Consider the following 19,418-nt stretch of genomic DNA (forward strand, 5'->3'; position numbering starts at 1 on the left):
TGGGCTTGCCTCACCCAACAAACCACAACAAAGCATGTGTCCGGGTTTGGCCATAATGCTAAGCCAAACCATGACTTAGTGTTGGATAGTGCAGCAGCAGCAGCAGCAGCAGCAGGACCAAAGGAGAAGAGCACTGCAGCTGCAGTTTCTACTCTGGGAACCTGAACATTTTACTTTGCATTATGTATGTACTGGGTGTGGATGTCTTTCAAAATGTTGCTGGTACCTATTAAAGATGTCTGATAAAGGATACTGTAATCACCCCCAAAATGCACCATGAAGACACAGCTCTACTTTCCCTTTACATTTGCAGATGAGGCAGTGGATGCACTGTACCATTGTCTTGCCTTGGTAATGGACTGGATATGAGCCAATGAACTGAAACTTAATCCAGATAAGACAGAGGCAGATGACTATTAGAGGGTGGTTCCCTCAAACAGATGGGTGGGGTGTGGCCTACTCTGGATGGGATTATACTTTCTCAGAAGGAGCAGGAACATAGCTTGCGGGTACTCCTGGATCAATTATTGCAGCTTCAGGCTCAAGTGGCCTTGGTTCTGCTGAGTGTTTTCCCCCAGTGCTTTCAACTTGTGGCCCAGTCGTGCCCCTATTTGGACAGGGACTATTTGGATTACTGAGATGTGTCACACAGGGGGCTGCATACTGTTTGGAAACTGCAGCTGGTCCAAAATTCAGCAGCCTGATTGCTGACAGCCCAAATATATAAACACTCATTCTGGCGCAACTGCACTGGCTACCAATTAGTTTCTGGGCTCAATTTCTGGTTTTGACCTATAAAGCCTCAGGACCCCAATGACCTCAAGGACTGCCTCACCTCACACAAACTGACCTTGACCCTGTGGTCATCATGTGAGCCTTTCTCCACGTAGCTCCTCCATGGGAGGTGCAGAGGGTGGCAATACGAGAACAAGCCTTTTCAGTGGTGCCTCTCCACTTGTGGAATGCTCTACCCAGGGAGGCTTGCCATCTTTATCTATGTTTAGGTACCAGGCAGAAACCTTTTTTAGCCCTGGATTTTGGCCCCTCTTTTGAGGGGTTTCAGGTCTATCTGATCTCTGTTAATGTGGCCTGTCTTTTTTACTTGTATAGATGTGTTTTAAAACTTTTATTTGTTGGGTTTATATTATTTTTGTAAGTTATTTCAAGTCACTTTTGTGATAAAAGAGACTAACGAACAAATAAACATGATTTTAATTAAACCAGATCTGCCACACAGGCAAGCATGCCAGGATCTGTATCTTATTGTGGTGCAATTTGCATTGTCATCAGTGCCAACAAGTGCTTTGTTTACAAGCTACGCAGGATTTGGGTTTCCAGCAGCAATATTCTGGTGGAATTGCACCATAGGGTTAGTGTATGTTCTCATGGATATGAATCTACAATACACAAAGACCTAGGAGACTGTGGTATGCAAAAAAATCAAACCAAATGAAATCAAAGTCAAAAGCCACACCACCCTGGAAGAGAATATTCTCAGTACGACTGGCAAAGTCAATTATGTTGTCTGAAATAGGTGTTCCCCCCCCCCCACCGGGATGATGACAGAACACCACCCCATGCTGAAATCTCATTAGATTATAAAAAGGACAAAAGATCTGCAAACATCTTTTACTTTTTATTTCTATACATTAAGGGAATAATCCAGACAAGGTTGAGCACATGCAAGTCCCATTGATTTCAATGAAAAAGTTAAGCCCATGCTTAATTCTCCCCCAATAAAATCAACAGCCCTTTAAGCGTATCATGTCCCAAGATGTTTGTTGCCTGCAGGAGCAGCTGGCGGGGTTGAGCTGCCTTGCGTACTTGGCTTCCCAACACGGAGTTCGCTGCCAGTAACAGAGGCAGTGGAGTAACAGTTGAGGTTGTGGGGAGTTCAGCAGGTTGTTGGTACTGGAGCCAACCCACTGCTTGTGCTACTGTGCCTGCTGAAAACCAAGCTACCTGCAGTCCCTCCCTCCCTATTAACAGCAGTGACCCCCACATTCAGAAGCCAGGTGAGCAAGGTCACCCCACCCTGCTCTGCCAGCTGCCTACAACAACACCCACCTTTCGGCTCCATTTTGAAAAGCACAAAAGAAACAACCCTACTCAGAGAAGCTACTTGATGGTCCCAGACCAGTTAAGATTTAAGAGATCTGCTGTGTATTTCCACAGTGTCATCCTTAACAGGTTTATTCAGAAGTAAGTCTCACTGTGTTCCATGGGCCTACTCCCTAGTTAGGGCTGCAGCCCATGTCAGTATTTTCATACCCAGTTTGGGTTACTTTGGGAGACCAGCCTGCCAAATTAACCTGTAAAGATGATCTGTGTCCAGACATTTATAACCTTTCCAATTATACTTTTGGATTGCTTTGGAAGTGTTTTGGGCAAAACCAATAAGCCAGAGACATAGTAAATATTAGGAAATACGGGGGGGGGGGGGTTGTTCTCCTATCGTTTTTACAGACAATACAAGATGGGTAAAAGTAAAAACAGAATGTCCTGCGAGCTTCTGTCTCAACTAAATAGCTTTATTTTCATGATATAAAATACATTACTAGAGAGAAATCTCTTTCTCATAAATATATGAGGATGGCTCTGGTATTCAGAGCAGAGAAATCTAACGACCTCCTCAGTTCTAGTTCCAGCTGTGCCTCAAACTCAATCCAAGCTGGAGCAAATCATGACTTCTCTCCACATCCATTTCCAGGGCTGTGCAAATGGAGGATCCTTACTGTACTTTCTTCACAGTTGTGCAATAAAATGTATCCAGTCCATAGTGGAGTCGAACTTGAGGTACTCTGACAATAAGCGTTAGAGGCAAGCCATAATGGTGCAGCAGAAGGAATGATGAGCAGAACAGCCATGGAAATTAGACTTAGAGAAGCTGATGTGGAAGGGATGGAATCTTAACCAGCCAATATTGCTCTTGCAGTGACATGACTGCAAGAAGAATCAATTACAAGTCTATTTGTACAGTACCTGTAAAAAGATCATGAGCCCGCAAGTATTACAGTACTAGAGGCAAGACCACCTTGTGAGTAAACAGTTCACAACAATATTATCTACAGTGCATTTGCTCATGACATTTAAGCACTTGGGCCCCAATTTAACTAAATTTAATCATGACTTAAGTCCCACTGAACCCAATGGAACAAGCTGGTCGTGGCTAACTTGAGTTCTATTGTTGGGTGGAGGCTTTCAGCTGCAAGACTCTATGCTGATGAATTTCTCCTCTTTATATTTAACATGCCCAGTACTAAATAAGTAGGCCATTAGCAAAATAAAAATTTGAGTTCTGTCCTCCCCTCTACCACAATATAACATCCAACCATTTTAAGCATTAGCACCATGGGTTTCATGCAACTGGAGACAACAAACAATAGTTTCATGACATCTTAGAAACAAGGATTGTCTTAGACTTAGACCATGGTTTGTCATTTGTTTCAGATACAGACCTTTCAAATATGTCCTCTTCATTAATGAGAAAATACATTTAAAAAAATAATAATGAAATACTTTTTTTCTAATTAGAATAGAACAAAATTTATATTGGCAGACTCTGTATTTCAAAAATTAGTATTTAATGTTAGGTGTTACTTTCAAAAAATGAAGAGGTAGGTGCATTTCCACACAAGAGAAGTTGTAACAGATATAGTGGACAAATTAGGGTAACATGTAGTTTAAGAGACTATAAAACAAAACTATGATAAAAGAGGGCAAGAATAAATCCATGTCCTAATTAGGGAATGATTTGGTCTTAAAACAAATGATAGGTTCAGAAAGATTTATACAATATTCGTATTTTCAAAGAAATGTCTGCTCCAACAAGTCAACTGTACCCTTGGTTAATTGTAGTATTAACCATTGGATTGACAGGATATGCTTCAGCAATTCTTTCTTACATTACCAACACCAGCAGTCTAAAAGTTTACATAGAGATCATGAGAGTCTTAATAATTACATAATTACAATAGAATTTTTTAAGTTGAAGGGTTGTTGTTAAAACGATCTTCATAAATAATGTTTTCTATCTCTTCAATAACCTAAAGGTCAATTGGTATAGATAGGATAACGTTTCTTTCTCTTTTACAACCAATTTGGAGACTCCTCACTGCCAACAATGGTTAAGGCCTGGATCGAGTTACTCTCCTTTTGCTTTTTTCTGCTTTTTTCCATTTTCCACAACTAGACCATTTTCTGGTTTGCTTATACCATTAGCCACAACACCATTGGTAATCTTGCCATTCTTTACAGGCTGCTTGGGCATCTTGTATGTCCGATAGTAGAAGTTACCAAACAAGATAATGAAAGTGCTGGCATAGAAAATGACGCCCCAGTGCATCCATTTAGGAAAGGGACAGTCAATATAAATAGACATGGCTGTGTGGCCAATTGTCACGTGGAACTGAATCTGAAAAGGTAGAAAAACAGAATGTCAAAGATCCTGATCAATAAGCTTCTGCTCGATTGCATTTTATAATGTTTTTGGGGGGAAATCTGAATACTATACAGATATTGAAAAGAATTAACAGGCAAATTGCAAAACTGAAGGTATACTTTTAAAAAATGATTCACCAACACATCACAGAGAAATGATAATAGCTATTAGGTGGAAACGGAAAAAGAAGACAAGTTTCTCCTATTCTGCTATTCATAATATTCATGACCAACAACTAGGCTTTACTGTACTTTTCGGAACTGTTCTGCAGTGGCTCTTCAAACTCTGCTGAGTGACGACCACCACAATCCCTGGTCATTGCCCATGCTGCTTATGGCTGATGGGAGATGGAACCCTGAAGCTGGAGGGCCACAGGTTCCCCATGCCTGATCTACAGCCATGTATTTCGGAGAAGGGGGTGGTGGTCCATAAATCATCTCCCCTAATCTGGGTTGTTCCTCTGCCAGCAATATGGAGGGATTAATCTGGTCTTTAAAATCCAGAAAAGGATTGCATAAAATAATAACATAAGAATAGCCTGCTGGATCAGGCCAGTGGCCCAGCTAGTCTGGCATCCTGCTCCCCCAGTGGCCAACTTTTCACGTGTAAGACAACTATTTCATGCAGCCAAACCCTTTGTGCACAGTGTTATCACTGGATTCAGTGTGAACAGATTTCGATGAATTACCGTATACTTTCCATTCTACAGTTATTTCTAAGATATTCTGCATGCAAATAGGTATGTAAGATACTGTTTTGGTTCATACTCATTACCTGGAGCTATTTCTACACATTTCATTTCATTGTATTCAATTCTATTCTTTCATCTGGCTAGAATACCAATCTCATTCTTGGTTGCTCTTTCATGTCTATGGTGTGATCTGAGTACAGAGCATCTTGCTTCAAGAGGTACATGGTGTGTGTGGATGCATGACATCCACCTAGCTTTAAAGTTCTAGCATTCAAGGTTCTAAGTATCCTAGGTAATAGGTTTTTTTAAAAAAAATTACTTACCAGCTGCATTATGGTCAAGTATCGTTTCCACCAAAGGTACTTGTGAAATTTTGGGCCACAGGCAGCTAGTCCATAGTACATGTACATAATAACATGGATAAAAGCATTGATTTGTGCTCCAAAAAAAGCTGTCGAGAGGAAGAAACAAAGAATGATGTTATCTGAAAGTTGCAAGAGGTGTAACCTCATATTCTCCTTATTTCTATTATTCCCGTTACACATTAAAGTAAAAGCTTAGATAATTTGGTTTCATAGTACATTATAATAATTACAGCCTAGTATTCACAGTGGAAAGGTATTTTCTGTTCTAAATATAAAATATGGGAAACATTTGCAATGTACATCATATATCAGCTCATGGGGGGCAACCTCAGTGGCCGACAGAGATCTGTTCTCCCTCCTTCCGTGTGAGTGCACCTGCACATAGGCAATAAGCTGAACCATCGTGGACAACACCCCATATTGCCACTCAGTCCTCACCTTTTACCCTTCTCCTCCATTTGCAGGCACTGTACCCAGTCTAGCAGAATGTCCAAATTCTTATTCTTAGTTGTACGACATCATAAATATACATGGGGCTTTATAGAGTATAATATAAACAGGAAAAGGTGGAGGTTCCTGTCTTGAGGACCTTACCATCTAAATTAGCCTCTGTTGCATTACAACCCTGCTCTGACCTTTTACTCCCTTGCATGACACCCTGTGGCTTGTCTTGAGCCACACATCACCTGTAGGTAATAAAATGAGTGTTCTGGGATGGGTGGGGAGGTAAGGGCTGGTGTGTAAGCTGCAAAAGGTTGCCAAGTTCATTCAGTCATGCTTGCCAGGTCATAATGTGTCAGCAAAGCACCAATGATGGATGCAGCTCCACTGCTGTAAGTTGTCGCCTCCCTTTTGGGTTCTCATACCAGTCTCAAAGTAGACCCAATGAAACCACTGGACTTAATTAATGTCAATGAATCCACTCTGAGGATGACTTATTCAGTTATCACCTGAAATATTTTAACCACAGTGGATTTGCGATGTGCTGACTGTTAAATAATATCAACTGTTTTAAAAATACAGGGGGCATAAACAGAAATCACTCTTATTAGTTTACAGTGAACTCAGTAAGGAATGATGCCCAGGGAAGTCTGCACAGGATTACAAACTGTTCTCAAAATTCCAATATATTTGCAAAATCAAATTGCATACTCTGAAAAAAACAACAACAACAAAACCAGAAAAAGCCCCAAACCAAAACTATTTTGCAAAGGGCATTTTTCTATCTGGATCCGGAAGGAAGAAGTCATTCCTGTGCTCTCCTAATTAATGATGGTTATCAAGCTGTATGACATGATTAGCATGAATAGTCTTTGAAGAACTTATAATTTAAGAAAGGCAAAGCAAACCAAGGTCAGAATTACGGTATTACAGGAAATGAAGATGTTCCAAACGAGTTGTTGTGAATATAAGAAGAGCAAAATGTCTGGGAAATAATTACAGGGTTCTGCACTGTGTGTTTGCAAACAATTTCTGTGTTTAGAGTATAATGTATAGCTGTTGCCTGCTTTATATACTAGGCTTGCTAACAGACACACATACATATATATACTTATGCATATATAAAATGTAGTGAATCTGCTAATCATACTTTTCTGGAAGTAAATCCCATTGAAATGAACAGGACTTAATTCTGAATAAACATGAATAAGCTTGGGCCTTACATCCTTTAATCACCATGGAAATATTCTGGAATAAGCAAGGCAGAATAAAATAATCTCTTCTTTTTCATGGTTGCTGAATTTTAGATTGAGCAAGCCAGATGTATGTGTTGCTTCACACAGCAAGTTTACTTAAATGAAAAAAAGAAGGATTTGCATGCGAAATCCGAATCATGCATTCGTGCCCATGTGAAGTGTTTCCTAATTCCTAGTAGTGCAATCATATACTTCTTTCCTCCCCCTCATTTCCCAGAGAAGGAAGGAATCTACCCTTTAACTTTAGCATTCCAGAATTGAAAGGGCATTCCATTACTCCAGAAGGAAACAATATTTACAAGCTACTGTCAAAATGAATATTCGCTTCCAGGTAGAGTCCCCACTTTGTACTCCTTATTTGGGAAGATAAACAAGACTACTCACCTTGCCCTCCTGCAACCCATTTTATGCCAATCCACCACAAAGTAAACATAGTGTAATGGTGATAGACATGAAGAAAACTGATTTGGTTAAATTTTTTTCTTAGGATGAAGAATACTGTATCCAGATACTCAATTCCTTTTGATACGAAGTACCACCATAAAGCCCCAGCTATCTGTAATACAGAAAGAAGAGCATAAGAATTCATATACCAATTTGGAGTTCAGATACACAGACCATGTAGCCCAGTGTCTGCCATTACATAGACCTCTAGAGCTGAAGTCACTTACCTGAGGTTCTCCAAATATTGTACTACAATTCTCATCAGCCCTCACCAGCACAGACAATTGGTCCCAAAGGGATGCTGAAATTCAGCAACATCTGGAGGGCCAAAGATTCCCCACGTTTGTCTACAGTCTTGTTCACTACTACCTGATTCTTTGTTTAGAGTTTCTACAAGTTTATTTGTGGCTTCATTTCAAAGAGGTAAATAAAAAAGAAATCGTTTTTGTGCATTCTCTTTCTCTTAGGGGGGAAAAGGGCTTTTATAAACAAGATTGTGTTCTGTGAAGCCATTCATTGTGTGCTGTTCACTCCTTGAAATTAATAGACATTAATATATACACACCCCATCCAGCCCCCTCATCTCACAACAACAAAGATAAAACTGTAGCTTCAGAGACATGAATAGGACTTCAACTTAAACAAAACAAAACAGAATACCCTCTCAAAACGTATTGTAGCAATCTGACTATGAAAGAGCTAAATGTAGAACACAGTTTATTATTATGAGCTGGAACAAGACTCCAGTCAGTTTCTCCCCAGTTTCTCTAGAAAATAAACAGCCAATGTTCTTAGTCTACAAATAAAGTGAATTTTATTCATACTGCAGTCTTTAGCTACTGCTGGAAGCAAGCCCTATTTAATTCAATGGGGCTTATTTCTGAGTAGACATGTATAAAATCATGCTGTTAAACGGTGTTCCTATAACAAACAGCTGAAGCCTTAACTGATATTAATGTATTAGGAAAATGGACTTTGAAAAGACAACCTTCTCCATATGCCCACCAAAATGGCTGTAGAGGGTGGGGGTGGGGCTCTTCAGCAGATGGAGGCAAAAAGGAAGGAGAGGGAGGGGGAAATTGATTGTGAGAATGGATGCTTCATTTGACAATGGATTTCACCCTTTACATTTTGTTATTTATTTTATTTTAATTCTTTAGAAGCTGAGTGTACCACAGCTGCAGCACTGAAACCACAAGACACTAATGCAGATCTTTTAAAAAGGCCATTTTGTGACTCTTTTGCTTTTTTAATCTTTTAAAAATTCTTTTATGGCCATAAATAAATAGGTAAACAAAGGGCCCATGATTCCAGCACTGATGCACACTCCTCCCCAGTTTTATTTTTCAAAAAGCAGCAAGCATGTCGTCTTGGAACAAGGCAACCTCCCTCTACAAAAGAAAATATTGTTACAGTTCACTTTGACTGTCCAAATAACCTGTGGCACACTTTTAATTTAACCCCTTTAAGGTAAAACACCTTAGATTTAAAGTACTCATAACAAAATAAATGCACACTTACAGGTGTTCTAAGTCTGTAAACTGTTAATGGCACAACCTTATGTATGTTTATTCAGAAGTAACTGCTACTGAGCTCAGTAAGGTTTCTTCCCAAATAAGTGTGCATAGGAATTGAGCTTAAAGCACTTAAACTGGGCTGGGGTGACCCTATACACTATGCATGAAGTTACATCCTTTGAGTATATTGGATTAATAGATTATTAATAGGACAAGCAACAGGATAGTAATTATAGTAGGTAACTCCTTCCTGGCTGTTCAGTCTTTCAACACTGCAATACTAATAATAGGTAGTTATTCTACTTAGTGATTGTTAGTTCTTTTATTACAGGAAAAGTTTTTTGTAACGGTCCCTTATTTTTGTAACGGTCCCTTATCTGTCTTACACATGAAGAAGGCTGCAGGATCTAGTCAAGAGTCTATAATCTACGATGGAAACCTGATGGATCCATACCTGCATTCTATCCTTTATTTGTCTTTTAGAGCTCCACTCATCTTTACATTTAAAACAGCATTTTACAAATAATAGTGTATTACCACTCTGCCATTTTTTCAACTCGAAAGAGTGAAACAGTTTTTTCTTTTCTCCATATTTTGAACATTTCTTCCTTGGCATTTCTAATTAACACTGAAGAACCAAAAAGACCAACTACTTTGGATAAGGTTTAGGAAGAAAGAACATGTCAAAGAAGCATTAAAGAGTTTAGCTAATTATGCACTGATGATCTGGCAAATCAGATGAAAGCACTTTTTGCTTTTGGTTGACTATATTTATCACATTCTGAATTCTTGCCTCTTTCCCCAGACACTTTTGATATCAATGGTCCTCAAAATTGAGTGGGATATAAATAAAACCAGTTTGTTTCCTTCCCTGCTTGTTGCCAGACTTGCTCTGAGTCTTATAAGGCAAACTATTTGGGATACATGCGGGAGTAATGGGAAAGGAGAGGGAAGATGAAGGGAGACTCCTACAGAGCTAGGAGTTCCCAGATATAAAGGCTATTCAAAAGTGGTTTTAAAATGCACATTGCTCAAGAAGTAGCATTGTTTGCCCTGAGCCAGATAGTCATGTATTTAACTCCCACATCAAAGCCTGTGCTAACACCCTCTAATGATAGCTATAGTAGCTCTGAAGAGCGCTGCACTGATTAAGACACCACCTTTTGGGAGAAGTTAAAAAACAGAATGCTACATTCATTTTCATTAACTGATCAAATAAAGTTGTGACACTTACAAAGAATATTCAAGATTCTTACTTAACGTATATACAGCAAGTACTAAGGGTTGTTTCCAATGTTAGTCTTATTCAGAGTATACCCATTTAAATTGATAGGCATGACTACTAACATAGGTCCATTTATTTCAATGGGTCTACCTGGAGTATGACTTACTTGCATACAACCCTAGGAACTTTATCATGCTGCTTCTCTTACAGGAACTTGAGTGACACAACCTGTGCTTGAAAGATGGATGTTTAGGAGACTTGCAACTTCTGGATAAAAGTTTGTAACTTTTATATTACAAACGTTTACTATTACTATATGATCCTAACTAACCTAAAAGGAATGATCAATGCTTCTCTTACCTACGAAAAATACTATTGTGGGTGATTGTGCAGTCATTTTCCAGAAATGCATGCCTTTCCCTTCTCTGTTATGCGGAGTTCTTGCATTCAAAGTACATCTATATTAGGTTTGCCATATGTCCAAAAAATACCGGAAATGTACAGAAATTGGATGCTGGGGAAACTTTTTTAAATGTTAGAGATCTCCGGAATTTCCTGAACATATGGCAACTCGGGTGTTTTCGGTTTTCTGGTTTTTTAAAAAAAATCCAGGGGAGGTTGTGACCCAGCAGCAGTGGAAGTGATGAGAGGTCACTTCCCTTAGCCAGGGAGGGGGGGGCAGAGTGAGGAGATGTGGGACAGAGGAAGGCGATGCAGAGGCCTAGCCGCCCCTAGCGTGTTGAAAAAGGGACCCTGTGCCAGGGATGTCCCGTGGGTAGCTCAGTCGCAGCAGCAGAGGCCGTGAGAGAAGGTCTGCAGCTGGGCGCTCGGGAGCTGCTAGAATGGCCACCTCACCCAAGAGGGCTGAGGTGGCCATGTTGGTTTGGCTCGCCAGCCAGGCACCTCCTTGTTTTGCCGGGGCAGGATGCAGCCGTTCAGGGCCACCATCTCCTTCCAGCTGCAGCACCGTCAAGGCGGAGATGGGGGCCGGGCAGGTAATGGTGTGTGTGCGTGTGTGCAGGAAGCAGTTTAAATGAGACATGGATAGGCCTCGAAAGCGAGGGTAGCAAACTGTGTGGAAGAGGAACAAAACCAGCTGTGGTAAGTTCGAGGTTGTGGGGGGGGGGAGGTGGCAGTGCCTCACTACACATTTCTGAGGGTTGTTGGGGGCCTGAGCAGCTGGGTGGGGTATAGTAAAGGGGAAAGTAAGGTGAGGGGCTGTGTCAGAGAAAGGGGTGCATTGGGGCCTGGCCAAAGCTCAACAACTTTGGTGGCAAAAAAAAAAAAAAAAAGAACAACAATTTCGGTGGTGTCAGGAATTTTACTTTTTGAAATATGGCAAGCCTAATCTATATATCAAGGTGTATTTGATGGTGTGCACCATGTGGATGGCCAAATAGCTGCCCCTGTTGTTTTTTTACATAGCAATCTCTGCCCCTTCAATATACAATATAGCTGTATTTTTAATTAGGTGACTTTGCTAAGGTCAATATGCTGGCTTCTTTGTATTAATTTTGTTCCCGCAGTCACTCCTGCTGTGGACTGAAGGTGCAATTATCACCACTGTAATATGCTTCAGAAACCTAACTCTGGAAATGTCAAGGGGACAAGTAGAACCCACATTATTTTTAATATGTATATAAGTTGAAAATATACTATTAAATCTGGAAACGTTTGCCCTTTGTTTGCCCTTCTGGATCTGGAGTAAAAATGTGTGACAAGGTATAGACTAGACTCTCTTCAAGGGTATGTAAATATCTTAAATAAAATTATAAACAAATACCGCTTGGGTAGAAAACTTTAATTGCTATGGTCTGGGTTCACATGTCATCTAAACTATAATTTAAATAAACAATTTAATTTCATTTCCCCAAAGCAAACTATGAGCAGTAAATGAAGACCAAACCTTGGCTTCTGCTTATGATTTGTTTAAAGAAAAACAAACTGTGAGCCTGGGTTCAGAGAACATGGCAAGGCACACCATGGCTTTCTTCCCACCTGCAAAGTAACAGCAGAAGGAGAGGAGGAGCAAAGCACCCACCATTTCAGCAGCATGCGCCAGCACACTAATGGTTCACATTAAACCATTGTTTATTTTAACCATGGTTTATTTTAACTATGGTTTAATGTGACATGTAAACCATGGCCATATGAGAAATCGCACTGTGTTTTAGCAGAAATGACTAAAATTTAAGTGCATTTAGGAACAGAGAATAACAATTCAATCAGAAGGATGTCCTGATTGGTTCAGGTAGGACTGCAGTCTTAATATCCTAGAGGAATTATCCAGAGAAAGTTAAGTGTGCCTAAGGCTGCCATTCATGCACCATGGGATTAATCCCCATTGAGAACACTGAGCTTATTTCCAAATCAACTGATCAGGCCGCATGCCTGATGGGGATCAAAAGAACATGGTTAACTGCTTCAGTCATAAACCTATCAATCATTCTCTGTATTAGCAAACTCACTATGGTTTTGCTCTGACCAGAATGAAATGCCAAACCAAAACTGAAGAGCAGGTATTCCTAACTGTGGAAGAGTGATTAAAAAGAAATGAGATGCACAACATTCTATCTGCTTCTGTTGCATTCCATAAGGACTTTGCAGCTAGGAGACAGAAATGGTGAGTGAAATCAAACAGGCACTGTTCTCTAAAAGGGTCTTCATGATGTGTAGCATTTGGTTCCTTTGTTTGATAGTCAATAAGCTCAGGACTGTACGAAGTCTAGAACTCCACCATTCAGATGCACAATTATTCTCCTGACATGGGAACGCAACTGACCACAGACTTCCTAACTCCTTTTAATTTTCCAGCTCCAAATAATTTAAATTCCTCGTGACTGCTTATGCCTAGATTTCCCACAGCTCTACAAATACACCTTGTGACCTTTCAGTCCAAGAACATTAAATAAATGCAGATTTTATTTTACTACCCCGTTGTAAGTCGTCTGCTTTACTTTTTTTTGTGGGGCTTTTTTTTTTTTTGCTGAGATCCAAAGTGAAATAAAAACTGTAATTTAGCCAGCATTATACCTGAGGATATATGTAACTATTATTATCTCATTTTTCATATGAGCAAGAGAGAGGGGGCAGGGGAGATAAAGTATTTAGCAAGATTGCCCAAGGCCAGAGACGCAATCACTGACACAGATGAGAACATACAGTTTTACATGTATTATGCTTTCTGCACTGTGGTAATAGGTTAAGAACAGGCAAGTTGCATTGCTGGAAACAGCAGCAAAAAAAGTAGGACACAATTGTTGAATTGTGCTATAAACTTATAATAAAAGCTAGTTTGACAGACAGTAATGACATAATAACACATTCTAAAATGCCTAAAATGTTCTAAATATCAGAATTATTTCAGAAATGTGTTTAACTATTCCCCTGTCCCAGTAAGCATTGATACATGTAAAATCTAAGTCTGTTAAGACACCAGATGGCATAGAAAGATTACATTAACAACTACGATTAAAGGGTCAGTGAGAGGTCCCTGATCTTCATACCTTGCACTTCAGAGTCAACTTCACGTTTGTGGTAACTGATTTCACGGGGAGTTCTTTTAACAGTAGGCTTTTGCTTCCTTTGTTCTATGCCTGAGTAGTGCCAGCACTAGCCTTTTTTGAATGGGTACTACATAGCTTGTGGTGGGGTTTGCCAGGAGGTGGGGGACTAATGACAAGAAGGGGGGAAATAATAAAGTACAATCTACCAGTAAGCAGAATTTGCAGAGCACAACTTCTTTTGTATTGTTTCATTTTAAGGAAAAGAGATACACTTTGATCTAGATGAACACAGAGCACTTTTGTGCACAGAGAAGCACAGTTTTAGTAACTCACCTGTGTAAACTGGCTTCCTCCATTTAAATGGTTGGGAAAGTGTTCTCCAAAAGGGGAGCTTGTGTGCACATTGGCCTGGTTTGCACTTAATGCTAAGCCAAACTATAGCTTAGTGTGAATAAGCAAGTGTGTTGGCACCCTTAGCAAATTGTAGCCATCAACCCTCCCTTGCTTCTGCTGTTGCTGCGGTACCATGAGCTAAGCCATGGTTTGGCTTAGCATTACATGAAATCACGGGCTTGCGGTTTGTCTTGCTCCAAACAAACCATCAGTAGCAACCAAGGCATGTTCTTAGCTAACTGAATGTAGTTTAGGGAAGATAAATCACAAGCCTAGGTTTGCATCTATGGGTTGGTTCCCAGTGACAGGGAGGCAGTGGCAGGAGTAAAGGAGGAGTGATGTGGGTATGTTTTTCTAACTGTGCACCAGCACACTTGCTTATTCAAGCTTAGCTTTAGCATTATGTGCAAACCAGGCAATGAAACACTGCTGGGTTGTGGCAGGGCATTACAATACCACCCTTAATTATAAGGCAGGATGCTGAACTTTTAGAGTCAGAATGCCACACGACACAAACGTTAAAGAAGGATGATTATTTCCTAGTCTTTGCTTCCTAGTTATTTCAATATTTGCAAAAATTTAGTTAGAAAAATTAATCACACTTAGTCAATATTAAAAAAACAAACACAACACAGAGATCTGTAATATACAAGTAATATAATCCTTGATCCAAGCATACATCTTCCTTGATCCAAATATTTAGCACCATAGAACATGTCGCACCATCACCAATATTGTGAACATTCTGCCTGAAAAGATGACACACACATCAAAGCATCATAAGTTCCTCAACCTACAGTGTTCACAGAAGTCTTTGCTGTGAAGACAGTTCCATTTTTGGTCTACTACTCCCTAAAACCCTTTCTAAAGTGTGATCAAGGTCCATGGGAGACTATTCAATGCCGCAGAGAGATTCATTTTAATTCTTAATGAATGTTGCATAGCAGCAGAGGCTACTTGATTGCGCCTATAGTATTTCTCAAAGATAGCTATCTGTGCTTGAGTGTAGGTGTTTTTCTGAACTGAAGCCAAGTGGAAATTCTGCTTCTGTGTATGACATACTAGAATTAACAGGAGAGAGGAAACTTCTAGTCATTCGTTTGTTTCAGGGAGGGAACTAAATTATTGTTGCTAAATCCCATGATTTTATCAGTAGATTCACGTAATAGCAACTAGAATTAAGGTCTGTCAAAACATGCTGAAACAAAACTCAAATGTTGCCTCCCTAAATGTAATACAATGCAGTTGGTAGAAGCTGATACAGTTAATTTATAAATAACTAAGTACTGGAACTCCTCATTTTGAATCTGTTTTCCAGCTTTCAGTCTCTCATGGATTCACACAAATAACTGGAAATCAGTTTACAAGAGGTTATGTACAGAAATTATTTGTACATCTACATCAAAAGCACAGTCCAGCTTGCTGTTACTGCAGAATTTTGGTTATTATTTTTAAAGATCAGATTCACACTTGTGTTCTGTGACTTAGTATTAAAGCCAACTGGCTGCCTACAATGGTTCAGCAGATTTTCACCACGGCAACACAAACCCAAAGAGGAGTTGAAAACAAGAGATTAAAAATGCCTGAATTATCAGCATCTGATCTTAGGTGTGAAACAATATTTGCATTTGAAGCTTTATCTGAATCTGCATCCCTGGGAGAGCTTCTTATGGAGCAACCTAAAGCGTCTTCCATTTTCTATGGAGTATCCTGCAGCAGCATCTTCATATCGCAACCAGGACAAAAAAATTGTATAGAAATAAATGGTAATTGGGGCCCATTAACTGGTAACCCAGAAACAGTCACCATGGGGTCACTGACGAGCATGAGCTGGCATTTACTAGCAAGGAAATGTGTTTCAGCTAGGAGTGTACAACTGTCAACGAAGACAACTTACTATGAAGTAGTCATATGATTTTTATCTATAGTAGGTGTTATGGGTGTGCAGAAGACTGTGATGATGCCTTAGCCAAAAGGGAAGGATTCTAGCCTTGTCCAAGGTGAAGTTGGATTTGTACAAGGTGCCCTGAACTGAAGCAGGGACCCTACAAAGTGCTACATGGAGCCTTGGCAATTTGTGCATCCAAAAAGCAAGTGTCTGCTAAATGCAAGAACGATAGCTAAGCTTAGCATATTTACACTCACTGTTATAAGCAACTAAGAGCCACATACTACACCTGTACAGTCATACCTCGGGATAAATACACTTCAGGTTGAGCGCTTTCGAGTTGTGCTCTGTGGTGACCCGGAAGTAACGGAGTGCGTTACTTCTGGGTTTCGTCGCTTGCGCATGCGCAGATGGTCAAAATGCCGTCATGCGTATGCGCAGAAGCAGTGAAACATGACCTGTGCACGCGCAGATGCGTCTTACGTTCTGTTCGGGATGTGAACGGGGCTCCAGAATGGATCCCGTTCACATCCCGAGGTACTACTGTAATTTGTCACCATCGTTAACATCATACACAACCACACCCCTACAGGTAATAATAATCCATTATTGTGTTTGATCATATGTGGTGCCGACAGTAACTCAGAAGGAGGGGTGGGGAAATGGGCAGAGGTGTTGGCAGCAGCACTGGATGTTTTCAGTTTTCCCCATGCCAAACTCAAACACACCTTTATTGCTGCAGGCAACAGCAGAGTTACATAGCAGCTACAGGTTTCCTGGAGATGTTGGGGACTGAACCTGCGACCTTTTTCATGCAAAGCAGATGCTCGGCCACTGAGCTACGGCCCTTCCATAGTGGGAGCAGCAGCAGAGCCATAGTCTGAGACGAGTTTGAGTTAGCAGGGATCCAGCTATGATATCGACCTGCACTGCAGGAGCTGAGCAGGGGGAAAGTTCCTGGGCACTAAGCCACTACCAGCCTCATCATGCACCAGCATCAGACCCTCTTGCTCAGAGAAGAGGCAGAGAAGCCAGGCAGGAAGGGGAACAAGTGTGCAGAGAGAGCAAGCGAGAAATCCCCCTCTCAAGAAGCAGAAGCAACTACAAAGGATTTCGGGGTGGCAGAGGTATAGGTCTACAAGATTGAAGTTTTTCAATGCCAGCACTGAGACACTCAAACATACTGCTCAGTGTCCGACCAAGAGGCACCTATCAAAACCACTGAATTGGTGCCCCGAAACAAAAACACAGTGGAGAAAGCAAATCCCATTTAGTTCATCTGTGAAAGGTGCCTAGCTGTATTTGAGTTTACCCATTTGGGATTTCCCCCTCCTAAGGATTTTTTGGAGGATCAGCTAACCTCAGACCTAACTTGAGTTTGCTGAATCTTTCTTCTTGTATGTAAATTGTGTCTTTTTGGCTTTGTCTCTACAAGCATGGGATGACTTGAATTGGAAATATAGAGAATGATAGATATGCTTAAGACATTGTATCACGATTTTAAGCAAAACAAACCAACAAACCATGAATTTTTGGGTGAAACGACATGTTAGCATGCTTAAGCCAGACACTGTTATTCCCATGGAAGAGTAGCCGTGAGAGGCCCAGTCATCAAGGCGCACATCCAGGGCCCCACTGAAAACTGTCCCCTGAGTTGCTGTTTCTCTCCTCTTCAAAGCTGCTGTTTACAGGTGTGGGATATTATTTTTGGTGGGAAACTGGCACAGGGCCCCAGTCTAGATTTACTGCACTTTTTGTGTAAAACGTAACATGGTCCTTTAAAAAGTAAGTGTTTTGTGACAGCTTTGTATCAGTAATAGTTTGTTCTCAACAGAAAAAGAACTAGTAGCAGAAAACTGGCACAGTATGCTAATCATTCAAAAGCTGAGTTATGAATGGCAGACTTCACAACGGACATAAGTTACTACTCACCCTGACTTCATATTCATTATCTGAATAATCCACACTCTGACAGATATAGCTGTATCCTCGAGCTTTTGATGCCAAAAGTAGCTGAAAATGTTAAATTCACAAATTAATGTTTCATAGGCTTGTTAACGATTATTCATAAAAGCAATCACTTCTTTAATTTAAATATTTATTTGCAAATTGGCACAAAGAGGGGTCACAGTGCCTTGTAAAAGGCCTGCAGTTTAACCATATGTTCCTTCTTATTGTGAAGGACAGATGCACATTTAAATCCCCTTCAATGCACATTTAAACCCCCTGATTCTTCCAAGGAATCCTGGGAATTATTAGTTCCACCTCACAGAGCTACAGCTCCCAGCCCCCTTAACAAACGAGAGTTCCCAGGGTTCTTTGGAGAAAGCCATGAGCTTTAAATGTGTGGTATGGATCTGCCCAAAGCCTCATCTCCAGTGTGATGTGGCAATTCACTTCCAACTGAGGCCCTCACACACCTCGCCTTATAGCCTCCAGCAGCCTGTTTCTTCTCCATGTCCCTAGCATCCATATTACTCAACAAAAGCAGGATGAGAGAGTTGCTCACAGGGCCTAGGCAAGCCTAGGCAGCTTAGTGTCCCAAGGTGAGGTGCAGTCTTGCCTTTAAGTGACTGGTTTGTCAAGCTGATGCACTAGGCATGAGGGTGGCATTGCAGGTGTTAAGGATCATTCATACTGGAGTCTCATAAGAAGCTACTCCACCCCTTCTTCAGAAGGGCAGGGTTCTGGCCTGTGGCCTTTATGTGCAAATCGAAAAGGCAAATTAAAAAAATTAACTTCTCATTTCATAGCATCCCTCATTCAGGCATCAAACCACAGTCAACTAACTCTAAGCCTGCAAAACAACAAAACAAACTCCAAAATAAATAGAAATTCTGAAGACACCTGTCTTCCATTATTGGCTAGCTATTTAATATCTCCAATTCAAGTTTGCTTCAAGAAAACTTTCACAAGTGGCTTATAGACTGCGCATAATTTAGAGTGCTCCCATACAGGGCCGGGTATAATCTTAACTTTGCTGGACCATAAAACCATTTGGCTTTTCTGCTGGAAGGATGAAGTGTTTGATTATGGTTCTGTACCCAATATTAGCAGATGGGATTATATTTACAAAATTTCTCTGCTTCATCGTTGAACTGCAACAGCACTGAATACAGTTTTGGGGAGGATTTGTAGAACTGACTTTTGAAAACTAGCCTAAAGAAGAATTTCTCCCAATCGAGATAATCTCCAAAATAAAGATAATAGCTATTGAAATATTTCAATTTAATTTTCCGAAGGTACAGTAT

At 40.5% G+C, this 19,418-nt stretch overlaps 1 protein-coding gene across 1 annotated transcript in view; it reads right to left on the minus strand.

Moving 5' to 3' along the window:
* Positions 1–1,617: 1,617 nt before the first annotated feature.
* ELOVL4 (ELOVL fatty acid elongase 4) overlaps positions 1,618–19,418 on the minus strand; it is a 45,023-nt gene continuing 27,222 nt past the window's right edge. Inside the window, exons 3-6 of the mRNA XM_080998876.1 lie at positions 18,100–18,180; positions 7,579–7,750; positions 5,456–5,583; positions 1,618–4,414 (exon numbers count right to left, since the gene is read on the minus strand). Coding sequence (XP_080855002.1) covers positions 4,145–4,414; positions 5,456–5,583; positions 7,579–7,750; positions 18,100–18,180 — 651 coding nt within the window. The 3' untranslated portion in view covers positions 1,618–4,144. The remainder of the gene's footprint in view (positions 4,415–5,455; positions 5,584–7,578; positions 7,751–18,099; positions 18,181–19,418) is intronic.

The sequence above is a fragment of the Podarcis pityusensis genome (genome assembly GCF_964106645.2).
Source record: "Podarcis pityusensis genome assembly, chromosome: 3".
NCBI classification, from domain to species: domain Eukaryota; kingdom Metazoa; phylum Chordata; class Lepidosauria; order Squamata; family Lacertidae; genus Podarcis; species Podarcis pityusensis.